Source organism: Trichomycterus rosablanca, chromosome 23 (genome assembly GCF_030014385.1).
Source record: "Trichomycterus rosablanca isolate fTriRos1 chromosome 23, fTriRos1.hap1, whole genome shotgun sequence".
Classification (NCBI taxonomy): domain Eukaryota; kingdom Metazoa; phylum Chordata; class Actinopteri; order Siluriformes; family Trichomycteridae; genus Trichomycterus; species Trichomycterus rosablanca.
Genome location: NC_086010.1, coordinates 5,882,277 through 5,905,274, shown reverse-complemented (window position 1 = coordinate 5,905,274; position 22,998 = coordinate 5,882,277). Strand labels below are relative to the sequence as shown.

The 22,998-nt window shown below is 39.0% G+C and overlaps 1 protein-coding gene across 1 annotated transcript in view; it reads left to right on the top strand.

Annotated features, from left to right (window-relative positions):
- itga8 (integrin, alpha 8) overlaps window positions 1-22,998 on the top strand; it is a 79,658-nt gene that overhangs the window by 40,653 nt on the left and 16,007 nt on the right. Inside the window, exons 14-21 of the mRNA XM_062985242.1 lie at window positions 31-76; window positions 4,252-4,359; window positions 10,637-10,692; window positions 11,470-11,624; window positions 13,671-13,808; window positions 13,952-14,019; window positions 14,253-14,400; window positions 17,577-17,669. Of these exons, the coding sequence (XP_062841312.1) occupies window positions 31-76; window positions 4,252-4,359; window positions 10,637-10,692; window positions 11,470-11,624; window positions 13,671-13,808; window positions 13,952-14,019; window positions 14,253-14,400; window positions 17,577-17,669 (812 nt within the window). The remainder of the gene's footprint in view (window positions 1-30; window positions 77-4,251; window positions 4,360-10,636; window positions 10,693-11,469; window positions 11,625-13,670; window positions 13,809-13,951; window positions 14,020-14,252; window positions 14,401-17,576; window positions 17,670-22,998) is intronic.

Below are 22,998 nucleotides of genomic sequence, written 5' to 3'. Positions count from 1 at the left end.
TCTGTTTCTTTTTTTTTTGTCTTATCACAGATCTGATTGTTGGGGCTTTTGGAGCTGACAAGGTGGTGGTGTATAGGTAAAACACACACACAAGCACAAACACACACACACAAACTGATGGACACACTTGAGCAGACATGCAGGAAGATGTTTTAATTGGTTGGGGGGGGGGGGGGGGGGGCTGCTAACTGAATCTAGAAGTGTGACGAAACACACTTCAAAGGAACACACACTTACAAACACACACAGGGGGACTAAAATAAAAAAACCCAGACAAGCAGTATCTGTTTGGCAGCAGTGTTACCAACAAAACTATGTGCTAAAAAGTCGAACCCTCGCTGCACGGCAGCAGTGATATCAGTATTTACGTCCTACCTGCATTTTGATGCAACATATTTTGGATCATAGAGCTTTTATTTCACAGACTAAACCTTTTGTGAACAACACAACAAACTGGATTGTGGATGCAACACACTGTCAGAAATCTGTCCATCTGTCTATGCGCGAATGCCCTTGATTGGCCAATCTACTGATTTAATAATACACTTTCTCAACATTTATTTAATCTCAACATCCCAGACAAACCTGCCAATGCAAAAAATTAATGTTGTTCTAGAGAACAGAGAGTATACAGACTTTAATACAGTTCATGATCAAAGCTGCAGTCTAAAGATGCCAGTGAAAACTGTCAACACAAAAATAAAATCCAATTCATAAAACATTAGGACTGTTTTAACAGATGCATAATATAACACGGCATGACAAAAGTCTCTGTATCAACCTGCAAAAGTAAAAAGAAAATGGCTTAACCAGCAAGCTGGAGGACTTGCCTTGCCATTGGTCGAAATCTAATTTAAAACACTATTTAGTATATAGGATGGTATTTGGGACACAGCAAATCCCCCTTTGTCCATCCTATGCACATAAAAACACAACAACATTTGTTCTTCTGCTTGATCTTGAATTGTAGCCAGTGCAAAACTACTAAGGGCCCATGGGATCAGAACCACTGACGTCTTTATAAAGCCCTTTAAATTAATACTTACAGTGGGGGAAATAAGTATTTGATCCCCTGCTGATTTTGTAAGTTTACCCCCTTACAAAGACTTGAACAGTCTATAATTTTTATGGAAGGTTTATTTTAAAAGAGAGAGACAGAATATCAACAAAAAATCCAGAAAAAAAACATTAAATAAAAGTTATAAATTAATTTGTATTTAATTAAGGGAAATAAGTATTTGATCCCCTACCAACCAGCAAGAATTCTGACCCCCACAGACCGGTTATGTGCCCATGAGGCACACAAATTAGTCCTGTCCCTGTATAAAAGACTCCTGTCACAGAATCAGTTTCTTCCGTTCAAATCTCTCGACCACCATGGGCAAGACCAAAGAGCTATCAAAGGACGTCAGGGACAAGATTGTAGACCTGCACAAGGCTGGAATGGGCTACAAGACCATCAGCAAGAAGCTTGGTGAGAAAGAGACCACTGTTGGTGCGATAATTCGAAAATGGAAGAAATACAAGATCACAGTCAATCACCCTCACTCTGGAGCTCCATGCAAGATCTCACCTGGTGGGGTAAGAATGATTCTGAGAAAGGTGAGGTCAGTCCAGAATTACACGGGAGGTGCTTGTCAATGATCTCAAGGGAGCTGGGAGCAGAGAAATGCTGGATATGCCTCCAAACACTCCCAAGCTTTCTCTGAATCATTCAGGTGTTCATTGGCAAACTTCAGACGGGCCTGTACATGAGCCTTCTTGAGCAGAGGGACTTTGCGGGCACTGCAGGATCTCAATCCATTATGGCGAAGTGTGTTACTAATGGTTTTCTTGGTGACTGTGCTCCCAGCTCCCTTGAGATCATTGACAAGCTCCTCCTGTGTAATTCTGGACTGACCTCACCTTTCTCAGAATCATTCTTACCCCACCAGGTGAAATCTTGCATGGAGCTCCAGAGTGAGGGTGATTGACTGTGATCTTGTATTTCTTCCATTTTCGAATTATCGCACCAACAGTGGTCTCTTTCTCACCAAGCTTCTTGCTGATGGTCTTGTAGCCCATTCCAGCCTTGTGCAGGTCTACAATCTTGTCCCTGACGTCCTTTGATAGCTCTTTGGTCTTGCCCATGGTGGTCGAGAGATTTGAACGGAAGAAACTGATTCTGTGACAGGAGTCTTTTATACAGGGACAGGACTAATTTGTGTGCCTCATGGGCACATAACCGGTCTGTGGGGGTCAGAATTCTTGCTGGTTGGTAGGAGATCAAATACTTATTTCCCTTAATTAAATACAAATTAATTTATAACTTTTATTTAATGTTTTTTTTCTGGATTTTTTGTTGATATTCTGTCTCTCTCTTTTAAAATAAACCTTCCATAAAATTATAGACTGTTCAAGTCTTTGTAAGGGGGTAAACTTACAAAATCAGCAGGGGATCAAATACTTATTTCCCCCACTGTATATAAAATGACACCATTGTTTCATACATAGATCCAAATAATAAATAACATATGTAATATAAGTTTAATAATTATGTGTCCTCCTTACAGTATATTGTTCTGTATATGCGAGTCAGTGACCGTCTAATGAAGGAAATTTTCATATGGGGTTAAGGTGGACAGTGGGAATTCGTAAAGCTATATGGATCCTTGTGATGTGGGTTCAAATCGCATTTCCATTACCTGTCTCTGAGGAGTTTTGTACATTCTACCCATGTCTGCACCAGTAGAAGATTTAGCTGCACATACATTCCATTTCCTATCTCTCTCTCTCTTACACACACACAGCACTGTTACACAAACACTTCCACATGTTCCTGTCATCATGGTAAGTGGCTCAGCAGGCTGGATGGGTTGTTTTTTCTAGTAAAGAGCCCTTCTTGGCGAGCAGTTGACCTCTCTGTGTATCTGTGCATGTTTAATGATGCCACAATTCCATGTACATGCTGTAAACACTGAGGATAGCCAGATTCAATTGTTTTAACTACCCACACAAAGCTGTATCGAAAAATGTACATCAAACTGGTGTACTATCTTTAAACTTGTCTGGTGTACTATCTTTAAACAGTCTTTGCACTTGCCAAAAGGAGGCACCTGCCCAGGGCCTCAATTCTAACCAGTTAAATGTGTTGATCAAAATATCAATCAGAATATAAGGGATATACTGAACTGGTCATTCCTTGATTTACCAGTTTCATTAGGGTATACATTTATGGTGATACAAAACCAACATGAAGCAGTAACCCATGCTTGCCACCAGGATTTAAGTTCTCGGGTCGGATGGGTTTTCTACTCATCATTGTTACAAAATTGCAACCTCTTCTATCTGGTCAAGGTGCCAGCATGAGTAGCCGAGGATTCACACAGAGCACAGCATGACTGTCTATACACAGTAAGCTCAATATTTTTGTGAGAATTCACTGCCAGCTAGTGAAAAGAAGCAGCCGTCAATCATACATTTGTGGTGGTGGAATTGAAATTTACAAGCAAATAAGCTCGTATTCTAAGAAATTATGGTACAACAGTATGATGTACATTGACATTTAAGCAGCAGTGTGTGTCTGAGGTTTTCCTATTATTCTGGTGGTCACAGTTAAGAACAGCCTTTGAACTCTGCAGCTTTTTTATTGTTAGATTTAGTTTCCCTCTAAAACACCCCCCTTACTTCCCTCCACAAAGCCACCAATCCTTACACACACATGCACATGAAACATGTCCCAGTCCCACTACACACACTTGTTACATACTCACACAGCTGGTGCGCTACAGTGTCAGTGTTAAAACCATTAGCAGCCTCAGGGTAGTTTGTGTGGACTAATAGCAAAAGAGAGATATATTACACAATAGGACCAAAAGTATATGGACACCTGATTATGAGCTAGCTGGAAATAATCATTTATTTGTGGCTCACTCATTTAGAAAGGCTTTCCAAAAGATTTTTGGCTGTGTCTGTGTTAATAGCATTGTTGAGTTTAGACACTTGGGCAAGAAGTTCTGGCTCATAGTTGGTGTTTGAATGAATCTCAAAGGTTTTCAGTAGGGTTTAGGTCAAAATTCTGTTGCCACAAAATTTGGAAGCTTTCATTTATTGTATATACTTGATTTGAAAGCAATGAGTGTGGCTGACAAACCTAAACGTAATTATTAGGAGGGGTGTCCATATATTTTTGCCATAAAGCATATATAAAATATATGGCTATACATTCTTAGAACTTTGAATTCTCATTCATGTCAATATCTATATTAACAGAGCAAGACCGGTGGTTACAGTGGATGCTCAGCTCATCCTGACTCCCAAAATCCTCAACCCGGAGGACAAGACCTGCCGCATGCCCAACTCTGACGTCATGGTTCCCTGGTAAGTGTTTCACCCCCGGCGTTTCCTAATGAAACCCATCCTCATGTATTCTAATTCAAATAGAACCCGGTTTGCTGATATAAATCCTGCTCACACAGCCTAAAGGGGACACATGTGATTGTTCAGATTTAGTTCGTTTTTGTAATTAGGTCCTTTTTGCTGGGACACATAAACACTGTGGGAGGTTTCGGGGATTCTGTACGTGCATGTTAGTGCAGCTGTTCTGCTTCACGGCTTACACAGATCATGTCAAAATCAACCAAAGTTACTTTACATCGTACTTTACCCCCCGCTCATATGGACGCTGGTTACAAAACACACACAGCCAAATAATTTCTATTTTGTTTCTTTGATTGTTTAATTTTTGGATGTACTTAAATTAGTTGTAGAATTTTTATGAAGCTTGTAAAACCAAGATGTTTATCTTTTTATTAAAGTAAAAATAATGATGTAACATGTCAGACCAGTTGTTAGACATCCACCAGCTTTTAGTATTAGTAGCAGCGTCTGTGTAGTTTCTTTTGCTGTCACCTTTTAGTCATTATTCATCATCTTTTGGATGTCTTGATTATTGTTAGATGTCTTTTTGTCATCTTTTTTAGGTATTTTTATTTTATGTATCTTTTATGATCTTTCATGTGTTTTTTTTCATCCTTTAGTTTACAGGATATGTCTCTGATCATCTTTTAGTCACTTTTGGTCGTCTTTTAGTTGTATTGGTCGCTTTTCAGATGTCTGGTTGGTTATCTCACTCACTCACTTTCTTAACCGCTTAGGGTCAGAGCTTATCGCAGCTTTTCAATGGGCGCAAGGCACACAGTAACACCCTGGACGGGGCGCCAGTCCGTCACAGGGCAAACACACATACACGCACCCATTCACCTATAGGGAAATTCAGTGTCTCCAATTAACCTGACTGCGAAACCCACACAGACACAGGGAGAACATGCAAACTCCACACAGAAAGGACCCCCCGCCTGGGGAACGAACCCAGGACCTTCTTGCTGTGAGGCAACAGTGCTACCCACCGAGTCACCGTTCTGCCCTCTATGGTTATCTGTTGATGTTTTCTAATTATATTGTAGGGATCTTTGTCTTTATTTTGTGCTCTTCTTTATCATGTCTTATGGTCTTTTAAACATTTTTGCAAGTGTTTGTGCTTTGTGGATGACATTGAGACATAGATTATATTGGGGAGACCAAATGGATTGTGAAGTGTGTGTGTGTGTGTGTGTGTGCAAAATGTCCTCTCCACAGAATTACTAATGTTGTAATAGTCCAGACTTTGCCCGAGGTCAAAAAGAATTCTGCACTTGTGATGGATCTTTTTAGGAATGCTGGGTGTTAATAGTTTACACACACACACACACACACACACACACACACACACTCGCATGCATATACTCACATGAGCAGCACACACACACACAGAACAGTTTTAATTTTGAGTTGCAACAGGACTGAAAGTTTGGCTTAGTTCTGCAATAAGTCAAAGCACTGGTTGGGGTCCCCTGGGGGCCACTAGTGTGTGTAAGTAAATGGATGTATGCATGCTTGTGTGTGTTTTAATTACCCCGTCACGAGGGAGTGTTCCTAATGAAGCAGACAGAGAAAATTCATTATGTAATTGCTGTCTCAATACACACACACACACACACACACACACACAAATGCTCACAGAATGTATGTAACCTTGCTCATAGCTGTGTGTTAAATGTGTGACAGTACAGTATATAGGAGTCAAAGCAGGATCTTGTGGCTAAAACTGGCTGAAATTCATATTCATACAGAAATCACACCAGAAGTTCACGTGTGAGGCATTTGGAAATAGCACGCATTCAGTCCCGGCAGAATAAAAAATGTAAAAGTGAAATTCTTAGCATGAATATAATTAAAGATTTCCCAGCTGAAACACACACTCTCAAGTCCCAAGTGCAGCTGGATTTTGTAAGTATTCCAGCATGAATCAGATGAAGTGTGAATGCATGAGTGTGTGGTTTATGTTGTAGATAAAAGAACACTTCATATTAAAGTGCTGGCTATATTTCTCTGCAATCACTGTATAGCCAAATATATGTGGACACCTGACTATTTTAAACCCATAAACTTTTATATAGACCTGGTCCTCCTTTTGTAGCTACCAGAGCCTACACTCTTATGGGAAGGCTTTCTACAAGAGTTTGGAGTGTGTCTGTGGAATTTAGTACCCATTTAGTTGGGTACTAAAGAGCATTTGTAAGATCAGCCACAGATGTTGGATAAGAATGTAAATGTGAAGCAAATCATCATTTAGTGCAGTTAAGGTCAGGGCTCTGCGTAGGCCACTGAATTTTTTGGACACCATAGCATTGTCAACTTGTCACACCATAGCTGCGTCCGAAATCACATACTTAAACAGTACGTTCTAGATTTGAGGAAGTACGCACTGCTCAGCCGGTAAAGCAGTAAGCTTTTTCAGTACACAAATATACAGCTTCAGATGTACTACGTATACCATCTTACCAACGTCAGGTGATGCATGACGTCACATCGCCACAGTTATAACAATTTTAAAAACAGACAATTAATTCTGTAGTTCTCCACAAAGCTACTAATAACGTCACTCAGGGTTGTATGCAATAATAACATTTGTAATTTTTGTCTTACTTACACTTGTAAACAGCCGACTCTCTGCTTTCCACCATCTATCAGCTCCAGTTGAATTATGGGATACATTAGTGGACCGCAAGTGTGCATCGTTTGCATAATCAAAAATGGCTGCCCATGAAGTAGGTCATCCGGGCACTTTTCGCGTACTCTTTAATGTATACTACAGTATGTATTCAGACATACTAACCGCTCTCGCATACTGCTTTCGCGTACTGTTCAGTATGAAAGTATGCGATTTTGGATGCAGCTCATGTCTTCATGGACCTCGCTTTGTGCACAGTGCCACACCCTTATTTTATTTTATTGATCTTAGATCAATGGGTGTGGTCAACTCAATAATTAGAAGGGACGTCCAATACATTTGACCAGATTAAAGCTTGAAATAGACTTTGTTATTGAGGTTTTCATATTGCTCTGTGCAAAATAAAAAAATTCTCATTACAGTGGCAATTTTACATTCCAGTAAATTAACTTAAGCCATAAAGACTCCCTGAGCTGTACTGATTTAGGGTGTGATAAGATTATTGGGTGTGTGTGGGGTGGTACAGATTTATATTCTAGTAGAACAGATGGACAGGATGCAGAATGTCTTTTAAAGCAAGAACAACAAACCATTTCAGCATGTTTCAGAAATGAAATTATCCACTTGGCTGATTTGGCCTGTGTTGCACCCTGCAGTGGATAATTATATTTTAGGCACGTGCTTCCATAAAGTCGATATTGTTTTCCTGGAGAAGGAAGTTATTAAAAAAGCACAACTAACCAACAGAAGTGGGACTGAGTATAGAGATAAAAGGTAAATCGAATAGACAGTGTGAGCTAAAATTTGGCTGGAAAAACTTACATGAATTTGCCAAATACAGAAGGGAAATGACCTAGAATAGCGACATGGCAAGAGCAGCACTGGCACATTTTGTTCAGTATGAAAATTGTGTTCTGTCATGGCTCTGCCCTCTAAAATAACACTGTTTGTTTAGGGTGTAATGATGCACAAATTTTGTAATATGTATCACTGATTTGGCACCTCAGTAACATTTCAGCATAAAAAAAACTTTAAGACGAACAATCAGCTTAAAAAACAGGTTTATTACATTAATCTCACACTGACAAAAATATTAAAATGAATAAAAAGAACTATGTTTTAATTCTTCTTTCATCACTGCCACCCTAACCCCTGATTGAGGAGGGATGTAGGCACGATGCTACCAACTGCTTCTTCACATCCTCACAGAGCACAGCAGCAATAAGTCATCCCTGCTCAACCTTTTTCTCTCCCTCCCCTACAGACACGCTTGAGATTCAAACTCAGATCGTAACGATGGTGGGCTATCTCTTTATTCCCGTGCACCACCCTAGCACTCATTTATGTATATTCTTAATATCCTATCTTGATTACTAAGCAATTTACAAATTACAGTACATTTACATTTTCAGCATTTAGCAGACGCTTTTATCCAAAGCGACTTACACAATGAGCTGAACACGATGAGCAGTTGAGCGTTAAGGGCCTTGCTCAGGGACCCAACAGTGGCAACTTGGTGGTGGCGGGGCTTGAACCGGCAACCTTCTGTTTACTAGTCCAGTACCTTCACCACTGAGCTATCACTGGCCCTAGTACAGGTGATAAGGGCGGGACGTTGGCTCAGTGGGTAGCACTGTCGGGGCGGTTCGGGTTCTTTCTGTGTGGAGTTTGCATGTTCTCCCCGTGTCTGCGCGGGTTTCCTCCTGGTGCTCCGGTTTCCTCCGGGTGCTCCGGTTTCCTCCCACAGTCCAAAGACATGCAAGTGAGGTGAATTGGAGACACTACATTGTCCATGACTGTGTTTAACATTAAATTTGTGAACTGATGAATTTTGTGTAATGTGTAACTACTGTTTCTGTCATGAATGTAACCAAAGGGTGTAAAACATGAAGTTAAAATCCCAATAAATAAATAAATAAATACATTTGTATAGGCACCCTGTTGGTCAATAGCACACCTAAGATTCAAACTTGGATCACAGAGATGATGGGCTAGGTTATTAAACCCGCTCACCACCTTATTACCCATTCGTGTATATTCTTAATATCCTATTTTAAATTCTGACTGCAGACCCTGAATTACAGTAAAGGCGATTAGGTTGAAAACATGAGAACTGAAATAACAAAATTTCCAGTTTCGTGCAGCTAGAAAGCTAATGCTACTTTATAGATACACAAAATGATGATTGCATGAAGTTAACATGCATGTAGGCTTTGTTCCAGATCAATACTCATCAGTGTGTATCTTCACACTAGTATCAGGAGCTCAGTAGATCCACAGTGGTGTTGCGGAAGTGAAGCACTTTTTTCACTTTAATTTTATTACCGTGGAGCTGCAGCATTGACTTATTTTGAACAGTGATATCAAAGTGTAAAAACTGCTTTCCATCCTCAAATTACTGGGATTCTACTGCATATTAGGTAGAAAATGTAGCCCAATGTTTAGTATAATGTCGCAAATGTATTATTATAATAGATACTGGTTATGTAGTGCTATTAAAAGTCATCTTTCAGTGCATGTTAATGAACACGTTAACAGCACAGGAAGAAGAAGCATAATGCTGTTGTGCTGCTCAAATTACAGGCTTCATTATAAGAGGATAAGTGAGAGTGAACTGGAGGCCTGTTAAATATCGCCGGATATAGTGGACTTATCAAGTTATTATCTGTAATCTGATCTGTTTATTGATGTCGTTAGAGCACAGTTATGCAGTTGCCACAAATCTTTGTATCTGTTTACATGTTGAGTCATGATTATTTATACTTTTAATGCTACATTAGTGTATTATAACTATTATTATGTTACATTAGTGTAGCCAATCAAGTAGCCAAAATGTTTTTTAAGGTAAAACACTTCTACCTAAAACAACAGCTTGTGTAAAAATAAAGTAGGAAAGTATTTTATTAAAATCAAATCTATGTTTTGACACAGTTAAGCCAAATCCCAAATGCATTCCTGTTCATTACATACATACTAAAAGAGCTCATTTTACATCATACTATTTTTTTCTGTAATTTACTTTAGACACACTTCAAAATCTTGTAAAACTCCTTCCAAGAAGAATTGAGGCTGTTACACCTTTAAATCAAGGACCAACTCGCTCATGGCTTTGAAATGAGATGTAGGGACAGTGGTAGCCTGAACTGAAAGGTTGAGAGTTCAAATCCCACCTCTGCCATGCAGGCACTGTTGGGCCCTTGAGCATGGCCCTTAATCCTGTCGGCTCCAGGGACAAAAAATTTTGTTGTGCTGTTAATCTGTATATGTATATTTGACAAATGAAGGTATTCTATTCTATATATTCTATATAGATGTCCATAAAAGCTCTTTGTCAGATGTCCACATACTTTTAGCCATTTAGTATATTTTATTTATGTAATTATTATGTAACACATTTGAATAACGTATATTTAGACAATTTAGGGTAAAATTCTGTGCTGATAAGTATTATATTATGGTCTGGTTTGGCTTGGATGGTTTGAAAATGAGAGAATGGAAAAAATACAGTGGTGTAAACATCATGCATCAAACAATTTTGCAAGTTTTTTTTTTCTTAAATTGCTTACATGAAATAGATATCTAATTCTGTTTCTATTTTTCTTGTAGCCTCCGAGTTGATATCTGTGCCAAAGTCTCAGGTACTGGAATCCCAGAAAGTGTTGGTAAGTCTGTCAGCTGTCTTTTATTTCATAAAATAAAGAAAAATATTGGTCTTTCAGTGTTATGAGTGCAAATAAATATTCATATCTTGAGCATTTTTTGGCACATGCTATGTATTCTGAGGTAAGTGTAACTGGGGTCTACACATTTCAGGGCAGTTTACCAAGTTTCTCTGGTTTAGATATAATCGTTTCTCAGCTGTGTCTCTCTCTGCCTAACAGTGATTTACTGATTCTGAATCACAGACATTACTGGGCAGCACTGGAGTCTCTTAATTAAAATTTGCAGACGATCCTGTTTGGAATTACTTTTTATGGCATTATTAAGTAATTAGGTATTATAGTGTGTCTGTGTGTGTTTGTGAGTGTGTAAGTGATCCAGAGGTGCCACAACAATAAAAGCTTTAGGTTTTTTAAAGGTCTCTTAAACTGTGCAAAGGCTTTTTTGTGTGGGTGTTTTTGATTTGGCAGATGCACCTGTGTGTGTGTGTGTATTTGTGTGTGTGTGTGTGTGGGGGGGGGGGGGGGGGGGAGTCTAGAAACCTGAGAGGTCTATGGGTCATAATTGATTTGGTACCAAATTTGAAAACCATGAATAAACAACTGTTAATAGCGTTTTAATACACCCACTTTTTATTCTTCCTTTCTTTCTTTTTTCTGCCTTTATTCCTCCTTGGTGTCACAAAAATCAAATAAACTGAGTGCATTTACCTTCTTAATCAAATAACAGAAGAATAATCTGTATTATTAAGATATCTATCTTCTTTACATCACCTAAAGCTCTGAACATGGAGATGCAGCTGGATCGGCTGAAGCGGCGAGGTGCAGTGAAGCGAATTCTGTTTCTTGATATAAATCAACACCACCGCTCACAGCAGCTGATCCTGAGCCAACGAGATCGCCAAAAATGTATCAACCACACTGTTTACCTGCGGGTGAGCAAATATATATCCCATTTCCTAATCAAACTATAAGATCAGGTAAAAAGTCTTTGCAGAAAAGTAAATTCTGTTGTAGCTCTGAGGGCAGGGGGCTGAAAGGGCAACTTCATACTAATGCCCATGGTTCTGGAGCAGGATATCCAAGGAGCTCATGGTCACAGCTGTATATACAATATATGTGTAGAAACTTTATATTAGTAATAATAAGAATATTATTTGGATGATTTTGAAAAACACAGATCCACTGGCACATGGCTCCTTCCATGTGAAACTCAGCACAGTGGTTTGTATTTGAATTTGTAGAAGTTGCAAACACAAAGCAAGAATTTAACCACTTGTTTTTATTGTATCATTTCTACGACCAAAGCCATGGGAAAAAAGTTTTATAGGCCAAGACACAAGACCAATCTAGACTTGATCCATGAGACAACTGGATACCCATTCTGTTCATAGGTTAAGTGGAATATAAGTGGAATTAAATGCTATTATCCACTGATGCTGTCTTTGGACTCGGCATTTTTAACTAAACCAAAATGAAATCATAGTCCTTCAATCTGCTCTGATCTGCCAGTTGATGCTGTGGAGGGTGTGTGCAGAGGAAATGACTAATGGGTAATCTCAGAACCCTGCCTTCTGTTAATCTGATATAACCCACTCCAATTTGTTGTGCTTGGCTCTGCAGCATGGAAGTATTTATGAAACCATTTTATCATGAGTTTTGTTTCTCATTCCACACACATGGAGTGTTGTCAGAGGAAGAGAGGTACAAGAGTATAATAGATTAGAGGCAGGGAAGAGTGGTAGGGTAAAAAAAAGCTATGCAAGGGGGAAGATTTGGATACATTTGAGATCTCTGAATGCTGTACATGCTGAGGCAATGCACTGCAAACATACTTCAATCAATCAGTGAATCAAAAGATCATCAAGATTTAAGTGCACTTACTGTATATTTGCACAAATGATAGAACATTCATAATATGAGGGATCTTCAAAAAGTTTCCACACTTATATTTTCGCTGGAAACAGTGAGGGTGGGAGGAGTAGTAATTGATCGTGTCTGAGAGACGCTTATAGTCGGGATTTAGTGCCACGCTTAGAGAAGCTTTAAGGGGAAGAACATTTTTATGTGATAAAGATGTGAAAGCGGTGGTGCATCAGTCCACACACTTACTGGCCACTTTATTACAAATACTATACCAGTACCGGTTAGGACTCCCACATGCTCTCGGAAAAGCCTAAATTCATAGTGGCATGAATTTTACAAGGTGATGAAAAGCATTCTCTTGATATTTTAGTCCTGTTGTCAGTTCACATCCAGTATAAGAGTCTCCTGTTCTACCACTTCCCAAATGTGTTCTACTGGATTCAGATCATGTCCATGAAACCAGAGATGCCTAATGCTTAGTCAATGGATAAATGCTCAGCAACAAAAAAAAGGTTGATTGATATTTTGGGTACCAATGTGTGACAGGAAAACATTTCCGACATCTCTACACCACCACGACAAACACTTGTCACAACATGTGACGTGACAAAAAACAGGTCGTGTCAATGTGTTCAAGCTGTTCACACATTACAAATTCCAACCTTACCACAAGGGTCTGTGAAAAGCCTAATAAAAATCTGAAAATGTAACAAGACAACAATCCCAAACACATGAGAGAATCAATAAACTTGTTGTAAAAGAAGAAAATACTTTGTGTTATGGAATATCTGTGTTAGAATCTGGACCCAATCAAGATGCTGTGGCATGACACAAACAGCCTGTTTTTGCAACAAATGTAAAATTCCTCTTGTACTTAAGGTTGTTGACTAGCTATTGAATACAAAGGTTCACATATGTTCCCAGCATGGACTGTACATGACTGTGTGATTAGTTTAGGCAGATTAGGTATGTCTAAAGATCATACGTCATCTTAAGAGCAACTGATATAAGAATTAAGAATCCAAAGGGTGCACAAACTTTTTCTTGCAATTCTAGGTCATAATACATGAATGACTAAATATTTGTTTGTTCTGTTTTTACTTAAATGTTTTTAGGATGAAGGGGAATTTAGGGATAAGCTGAGTCCAATCAGTGTGTCTCTGAACTACAGTCTGGATCAGATTTCTCCTCTACCCGGCCTGCAGCTGCGACCCATACTCGATCACTACAGCCAAACGTTTCACGACCAACAGGTGTGTGTGTGCACCTAAGCATGACTTCATATAGGGAGTAAACACAAACTGCTACTTGAAAAAAAGAAAGACAGGATAAACGTGTCCGTGTTCAACAAGAACAAAGTGAAGAATGGCTTTTTGTGTGTTTTCTGATCCTTCAGGCTCACATCCTGTTGGACTGTGGAGACGACAACATGTGTATTCCAGATCTCAAACTCTCTGCTAAGATGTGAGTCCATTTTGCATGTGTGTGTTAAACTGAACTGTTAAACCATATTGCTGCGTATGTAGACTTTGCTTTATGTTCTGCATGTGTGTAAAGCGTGATTGGACGAATTGCAAACGGATCGACTTATAAAGTGTCGGCGCTTCTGTATTACACAACATTGTTTATATTTGAAGTATTTTACTTAAAACGACCTGGTTTTGATCCATTTATCTATTTCCATGTGCCACATGTAGGGACAGAAGAGAGCTGCTGATTGGGGATGACAACCCTCTGATGCTTACCATCAAGGCAACCAATCAGGGTGAAGGTGCGTACGAGGCCGAGCTTGTGGTACGCGTACCGCCAGAAGCAGACTACAATGGTGTGGAGCGCAGACGAGAGGTAAACTACGTTACCCACAATGCACTTCTATTTCAGCTCATAAAAATAATTTGAACAGGAGATACAATCAGATTTTAAAAGTTCTGATTTTAGAAACAGGTGATCTTTGAATTTGGCTCCTTTAAAGGTATAAATCATTTTACAATTTTGTCTTTCTGGTAAACGTAACAATCACGCTATACGGTGTATTTTGGCCAATTCCTCTGTCTAAGTGTGAGTTTCTGTTTGTGGAATTCCATTCACAGTTCCTGTTAGTCATCCGTCAGTATTTCATTGATGCTTGAGAAATAATTGAACATTTACGTTTTCACTGTTGTGTTTATGTGGAGGTCGGGGCTCATGAAATGTCATCTTTGTTGTGTTTACTCTGAATGTTCTACATTGTTCTGCCAAAAACCTACAGAGACGTCATCGTCTTGGGTCTGTGGATACAACGATGCTAGAATGCTGTGAACGTTGATTTAATTACAACCAACATTTATATTCAAACCACAAGTGTGCAGTGTGTCAGAATGCATTGCAGAGTGGAAAAATTAAGCTTAACTTATGATGTATGACAAGCAGTTTATGTGCTTTACTTATGGAAATGTGACAATATTTGACAATATTTGACCCATGTGGACACCTTGTTGGGCATTTTTTTCCAAAGCCATGGGCCACTGGATTTTGAAGTTTCTCTATAGATATTTGTGTCCATTTGGTCAGAGGAGCATTTGTAATGTCAGGTACATCCTGCATGTGAGTGTGTGTGGCCTGTGATGGACCTGTCCGGGGTGTATACTGCCTTTCGCCCAATGAATCTGACCCATCCAAACCCTGACTAGGCTACTGCAGAGGTAAAACATACAAGAATAAAATTAATGAATAAATAAATTAATAAATGAAGGAACGAATAAATAAGGGAATAAATGAATGAATAAATCCATCCATTCTTTTATTCATTCATTCATTGTGATGTGCGACTAGATTAAAAGTAAATCCAGAAATAATACTGAGGCTCATTGTTTAAAGTCCTGTCTGATTCATGCAGCACTAGTTTAATTCTGGTTGCTGAAATGAATCTTCACTGTGCATGTTTTATTTAAGGAATTTCGTTAGCATTAGTTATCATGTCCTTTAACATGCCTGTTTTGTACAACAGCACAGATTTAGATTAACAGTGTTGTGTTTTTAGAAAGGTCACGGCTTAAGAAATGTCATCTTTTTTGTTCTAGACGTTTTGAACGTTACAGTCTGCCATCCATTTCTGCCAAACATAAACATGGTCACCATGTGGACTTGAATACAGTAATGATGCTGGAATGTGGTGAATGTTTATTTAATTACGGCTAACGTTCTCCATCAGCCCGTAAGCGTGCAGTGCGTCATGGTGCAATGTACAGCTCCGAACTTGAGCGATGAATAACATGTGATTGGAGGAACAAAGGTTTATGCAGCCACAGAAAAATGTTTGTAACCCCCCTGGGCTTATTTAGATTTCTATCATATATTAAAATATGAACAAATAACACCTGGACATTCTTTATACAGTTTGTAGACACCCCCTTAAAATTGAGCTTGGATGTTTCAGCTATACCTTTCAACTTTTGGGATGAAATAGGATGTCGATTACAAGTCAGACCTTCTTGTCTAAAATAAGTACCTAACCTAACTAATGATTTTTTTTTTAACTAAATGGACACAAATTACCACAGACATCCTCCAAAATCTTGTGGAAGAGTGTAAGCTTTTATGGTCTGGGGTGGGGGGTAAACTCTATACAATGGATGATTTTTTTAAAAAGAAACTTCAGGCTCTCTCTCTCTCTCTCTAAGGGCCCATTGTGTTAACCTAAACAGCTACAACCACCATCTGCTTGCCCATCCGCTAACCCGTTTCACTAATTCAGGAGATTAATATTATAAAACCAAGCAGTAGTCACAGTGCATGTTATTAGTAAAATAAATAATTAGTTAAGTACATTCTACATAGCAAATGCTCAAGAGTATTTTGGCAAAGGAATATGGCAGTACGGCAGTTGTAGCCTAGTGGTTAAGGTACTGGACTAGTCATTAAAGGGTTGCTGGTTCAAGCCCCACCACTGCCAGGTTTTCACTGTTGGGCCCTTGAGCAAGGTCCTTAACCTTCAGTTGCTTACAGTACTATAAGTCTCTTTGGATAAAAGCATCTGCTAAATGCTGAAAATGTAAATGTATTGAAGCAGATGTCTGTTATTACACTAGAATGCCTAGATTCTAGATTAGGGCACATTTTATAAATAATTAATGCAGAATTCCAGATTATTTCAAAGGGTTCACAAAGTTTTCTTGGATCTGTATATAAAAGTCATTTTTAATAAAGCCAGAATTAACAAGCTCCACTGTTTAGATGAAAATATTTCCCTTTTGGTTTATTGTGTATAAGTTTACCAGGCATGTTCGCTATCTGGTAATTGCAGCACATGTTTGACAGAGAGTGGCTCCTAATGTGATCAACATGGCAGCATCAGGCTCGGTTCTCCTGGGAACATTTCTATTTGGGCAAGAGGAAACAGTTACCAGCAATCAAGATGTATAGGGAGAGATGGTGGGACGAGTGGGAAAGAGACGATAGGAAGGAAGGCTTCAGTGATATATGGTGTTATTGCTATTGGTAAATTCATCACACGCGTTTCCTTTTTTTCTCCCACATTTTTCAGCCTGACGCCACATGGTCCTTATCTGTGGCTTAAAATAGAGCAGTTTATTTTGTTCCTAATGTTGTGTTCAGTCACTGTGCAGAATGTTGCAATGTCATGCCAAACATCAGTTTGATCAGAATGCCGATCAAACATTTAGGTTTATTTTCTTATTCCAAGAGTGATTACATCGGAAATGAAGAAAAATTGTGGAAAATAAAAGGTTGGCGCAGTGGAATTTCTAGAAGATTTACATCCTGGTAATGCCACCTATGGCCAGAGGTGCATAGAGCAGCTGAAATACCACTCATGGCCAAAAAGTTTGTGTACAATTTTACCAGTTGTTCAACTGGTACAGATGCTTTTTCAAATCTTTGAGAAGCCTTCCTAGAAGAGCGGATGCTGTCATAGCTGCGTGGTCAATGACCTGAATTCCAAAAACAAGTTCCCCAAACTAGTGTGAACGTCCTATGAGAAAAATGCTTTTGTTTAATAGTTAATGTTGGCTCTTTTTTTTCAGGACCTTCAGTTTGTGAATTGTGAGCACAGGACCGAAAACGAAACCCAGTTGGTTGTCTGTGATCTGGGAAACCCAATGGTGGCTGGAGCTAATGTAAGAAAAAATTTTTTACTCATTCTGTCTGGTAATTTGTATCAGTCACTCTTGTTGGGTATTTCAATTATACCAATTACACTGTAAGATCCAAAGACAAATATAAATGATGTATTTATTTTTAAATCCCTTTGTATGCCTTTCTGTATGGTAATGAATATAACAGTACAGTCAAGTTAGGATTCCAAATTTATTGAGGTCATGTCACTTTTCCGAATAATCCCGATTGTTAGTTCTATTATGTAAATGACTTTATTAGGTTTTTGATTATTAAGATCTGACAAGGTTTGGCGACCAGAGAAAAATCATCCTGAAAGGCATCCAGAGATCATCACCCAGTTATCCAGACCTGCTTTATAAATGTGCAGGTCAGTTGTAGCCTAGTGGTTAAGGTACTGGACTGGTAATTGAAAGGTTGCTGGTTTAAGCCCCACCACTGCTAGGTTGCCACCGTTGGGCTCTTAAGCAAGGCCCATAACTCTCAGAGTAACTCGCTTTGGATAAAAGCATCTGCTAAATGTTGAAAATGTAAATATATTGATGTAGATGACATGTTGTCTGTATGAAACTCTTAACTTGACTTGCACTGGTACAGTTGAGGCGAAACTCTGTAAGATCTGACAGTTTGACATTTTCCAGTTATGTACAGTTCAGTGACAGATGTGCTTAGCCTACTGTAATTGGGTTGTTTTGTGTACAGGCTTTGTCTCTGACTGGACAATGTGGCTCTGTAGTCACTAATTGCAGTAATTTCTGCCTCGTTTGGAATTATTTGCCAGCCATTAAGCATGAAGTCCTGGTAATGACTTTCAGCCACAGTCTTGCTATGAGTTTCTCACAATGGAATGTTGAAAACTGTTATAGGTTTTTAAAGTTTACAGTAGCAATTATAACAACTCTAGCAACCTTTGACTGGAGTCCCTTTGACATATCATATGCGAAAACATCCTCTTGCCTCTAGTGATTTTCTTCCTAAAACCAAATTTACAGCCATTCAAATAAATTAGTCAGTACTGCATTCACATTAGGTTGGTCCATATATAAACTACGGGACACTTTGAGCTTGTATGACATCCCAATCTAGAATTACAGGCATTAATATGAAGTTTCCCAAATTAAAAAATTTATGGATAGTGCAGGGGCAGGAAATGAGGTTATGGTTCAATGTGACGGAAGTTATGCATTGAAGAATTAAGTGTGTACGCCTCAGTAGGAGTGCAACACTAGAAATAAGACTTCAGTCCCACTGGGCAATTTTGCTAAATTATTAAATCAAACAGGAAACAGGCAGTAAAGCTGTGCTGACTGGGTTAAAACATTCAGGAGATAAAAGCACTGAGGAAATGGAACCGATCAGAAAGGGAAAGAAGGAGAAATAAATGACTAGAACTTACAGGAAACATTTATCTATTGCTTTTTTAGTATCTAGGTTTTTTATGTTCCCATTATGAATATAAATTATTAACCTCGTCCACAAATGAAGACAGAGGACTGGCCCTGATCCTGAACCTGAACTGTACTGAAACTCCCAGCACAAGATGTGCAAATCAGATTAAGGGATTTTATGTTCGCTGAATCATTTATTAAAGATTTTTATCATCTTGTATTTAGTCATTTGTACCATCCACAGTTTGAATTGAGTAGAGGTGCACCGGTCACTGATTTCTTCAAAGCCAAGCTGGCTAGTGGCATTATGAATATACCTGTTTTTATTTATTCAATTATTTTATTTATTTACTTATTTTATTAATTGATAATAAATCAATTAACAGCAAGAAGTTCCCGGGTTCGATCCCCAGGTAGAGCGGTCCGGGTCCTTTCTGTGTGGAGTTTGCATGTTCTACCCGTGTCCGCGCGGGTTTCCTCTGGGAGGTCCGGTTTCCTTCCACAGTCCAAAAACATGCAGTCAGGTTAATTGGAGACACTGAACTGCCCAATAGGTGAATGGGTGTGTGTATGTGTGTGTGTGTGTACGTATGTAACCCCCCCCGGTTTATATCCATATGTGTGTGTGTGTGTGTGTAATAACAGTACTTCCAGTAAGTCTTTCGTGATTAGTCACCCTGTTTGCTCAGGTGTCATGCCTAAATCTTACAGAAAATCAGCAAAGCTGCATTATCTCGCCATTCTTCCCTCCATTATTCCCTTCGTCACCCCCCACACATACACACACACACAAACAAACACACACACCTCCACAACTTACCCATCAGTTTTCTATTTCCCTTGAGCCCTCAGGGTAGGTTTTACTCCTCTGACTTGCAGAACACTTCATTCATGATTTATCCTGCTGAGCTTCCATACACATTTACTATACCTCCTTTACGAGATAAAAAGATCTCAGCTCACAAGCACTCAGATTCTATCCCGCTGACCTTAAGTGAAATCGGAGCTGGAATCACTTTCACAGCATAAATGTTTCACATACAGAGAATATTATTATAGTTTCACTATAATATATGATTTTACAAATAAAGTAGTACAACTAAACTGCACTAAACAACTAAAACTGCACATGTATTAAATATTACTTTAGATATTTAAAGTGTAGCCAACTTTAATATCCTATAAATCCATTATTTTAATGTATGACATTCAGCAAGATAAACACACTGTTCAGTCTACATCCATCCTTTTGAGATTTAATACACTAAACAGGTATTAAAAATATACCTGTCCATCCATCTCCAGAATAAAAATACCATTTAAACCTGAGATTTAAGAATCCAAGAAGCAGCTGGGCTAGCAAACTGTACATTGCTATGGATTTCAAGACATGGGGCGGCACAGTTGGTAGTGTTGTCACCTCACAGCAAGAAGCACCTGATATTTATATCCCCCGGAGTTTGCATGTTCTCCCTGGTTTCCTCTGGATGCTCCAGTTTCCTCCTGCAAGTCCAAAGGCTTGCAGTCACGCCAACTGGAGCTACTAAAAATTGCCCTGAATGATGAATTGGTGACCAGTGATGGATTGGTGACCTGTTTAGGGTGTAGCATGCCTTTCGCCCAGTAAATCAGACCCACAGCAACCTTTAGTATGATAAAGAGGTAATTAAACAATGAATGAATGAATACATACTAATAATATTGCTAATATTAATTGGAACATACAAAATTTAATTTTGGAAATTCTCATTGTTATTTGAACATGTGACTTGTGCAGTTGTTTTTTAACTACGCATAATTCTCCAGCTTGGTATAAAATACGGATTCAGTCAGTTGAAACTAATTGCACACTTTTTTTAAGCTTATAAAATTAATTTAAACCATACTGTAAAGAATAATAACCCAAACTAATTTAAAAGAGTTAAACAGTATGAATGAACATCAATTTTAGTACTGTATATTACTTTTCTCTGCACTGTGGTATGATAGGCATGCTGGGTATACTCAGAGCAAATTGAATGGTAATTTTCTCCTAATTTGACACGTAAGTGCTGGTAAGTGCTTTTCTCTGTAACAGGCAGAGAAAATGGTTTTAATGTTTATTAGTGCTCTTCAGCCCACTTAATACTCATAATGTACACACCTGTATGATCCACTCTCCAACACAAACATGTGCATGCTTCAGGAGCCCAGCATCAGCTGAGTGCTTTTAGCCTGAGACTGGGACGGGCGGGGGTCTTACTATTATGAGTACATGATTGATTGGTGTTTTTGCCTTTAGTGTGGAACGAGAAAGAGCCGCTTGTGTTCAAAGCCCACTGTGGAGACAGAGAGGGAGGAGAGGGGTTAATGAGGTTTAAAAGTGTGTGTGTGTGTGGGGGGGGGGGGGGATCTCTGTTTAACTGGAATGAGCTTTTGAGGTGTACGAATGGGTCTGTGTAGTTCTGGGTACATACAAAATGACAAAGTTAGTGCTTTATTTTGGTCAGGGGTGTGATGAGCCCAGCGCCACACTGGGTACAAATCAGTACGTGTATATATCTAGTTTTTTTCCTTTTGCTTTATTCTTACATATTCTTACAAAAATAGAAAAAAATATATAATAGAAAAATTGCAACAAGAGAGTAAAATTCCATAGATATTATTATTATGTTATTATTATTTTTTATAATGGGCTTGAAATTTGTTATTTCTGACAAGGCAAAGTATTCTATCAATTCCATGATTGCCATTACATGCATGTCTGACAAGGTGAAATGGATGCTAGATGTAAAAAAAACAAATGAGTACAAAAACAAAAGGACATCAGAATTCAAATAAGAATAAAAGATATAGAAACATAACCAGGAGAAGGATGTTAGTCTGTGGTTTGAGACTAATGTGAGATTGAAAATACCGAGCCTTGTTTTGACAGGGACGTCTGTTTGATCGCAGAGACGAGAGAGAGAATGAACACTGAGAGAAAGATTGTTCTGTGGTTGGATCAGGAGAGAGACTGTATCGAGGAGGAAAGTCTAGCCTTGTGGTACTAGTCGAACTGGTCAAACTTGCGGTTTGGTCGAATGTGTTTACTGAGCATGATTGAATTGAAAGACTGTTTTGCTGGGGTGGTGTTTTGATAGGAAAACTAGAATAAATAATAAATATGCCATAAATATGCCAAAAAAAAAGAGAGGGGGAGGATGGATGGGATGGACTTTGAATGGGACAGGATTGACATGTTAACCTATTCCAGATTGGTGGGCGTCCTTCTGGTGGATTTAGACCTCGCTGTCGGAGCCTGCAGGGTTAAGCTCACATGGGCCAAATTAACATGGAACCAGTTATGCTCTGTGACATATTCCCTGCCCCACTCCCCACATTCCCATCACCCTCCAGCATGTCACAAAGCCACTGCGGCAAGCACATGGAAAGCACATGGAGGCTGTGATCTAACCATACACTACAGGAATCGATTCTTTATTAACTGAATCACTTATATCTTTCAGATCCCCAAGAAATGTCACTCATTTTAGATTCTGTTAAAGACTAAAGGATATTCAAAGAGTCATGAAAAGAGTGTCCTAATAAATTTGAGCCCTTAAACATAAACTCTCTAGGACAATTCCTAGAACCAGAACCATGGTTACACACACACATTTTTTTTTTTTAGCAAGAGTTAAGTTTAAACACAGAATAGTGGGGAGTGTGGGTGGGCCAGCTATCTATCAACCTACAGCCACTGAGAGCTCAAGCCCTTAGGTTTGAATCTCAGTCGTGCTATCAACCAGGCCGGGCATCTAACAGGCATATTTTCCTGCCTGAGGGAGGAAAAGGACATCAGGGTAACAACATAGCGTAACTCTCCATATACGAGACAGCTCCCTGTGAGAGTACTGAGATCACTGGCTGGTGAAAAGAAGCACTGGCAACTGCACATGTGACAGAGGTCATGCTAGCAAAA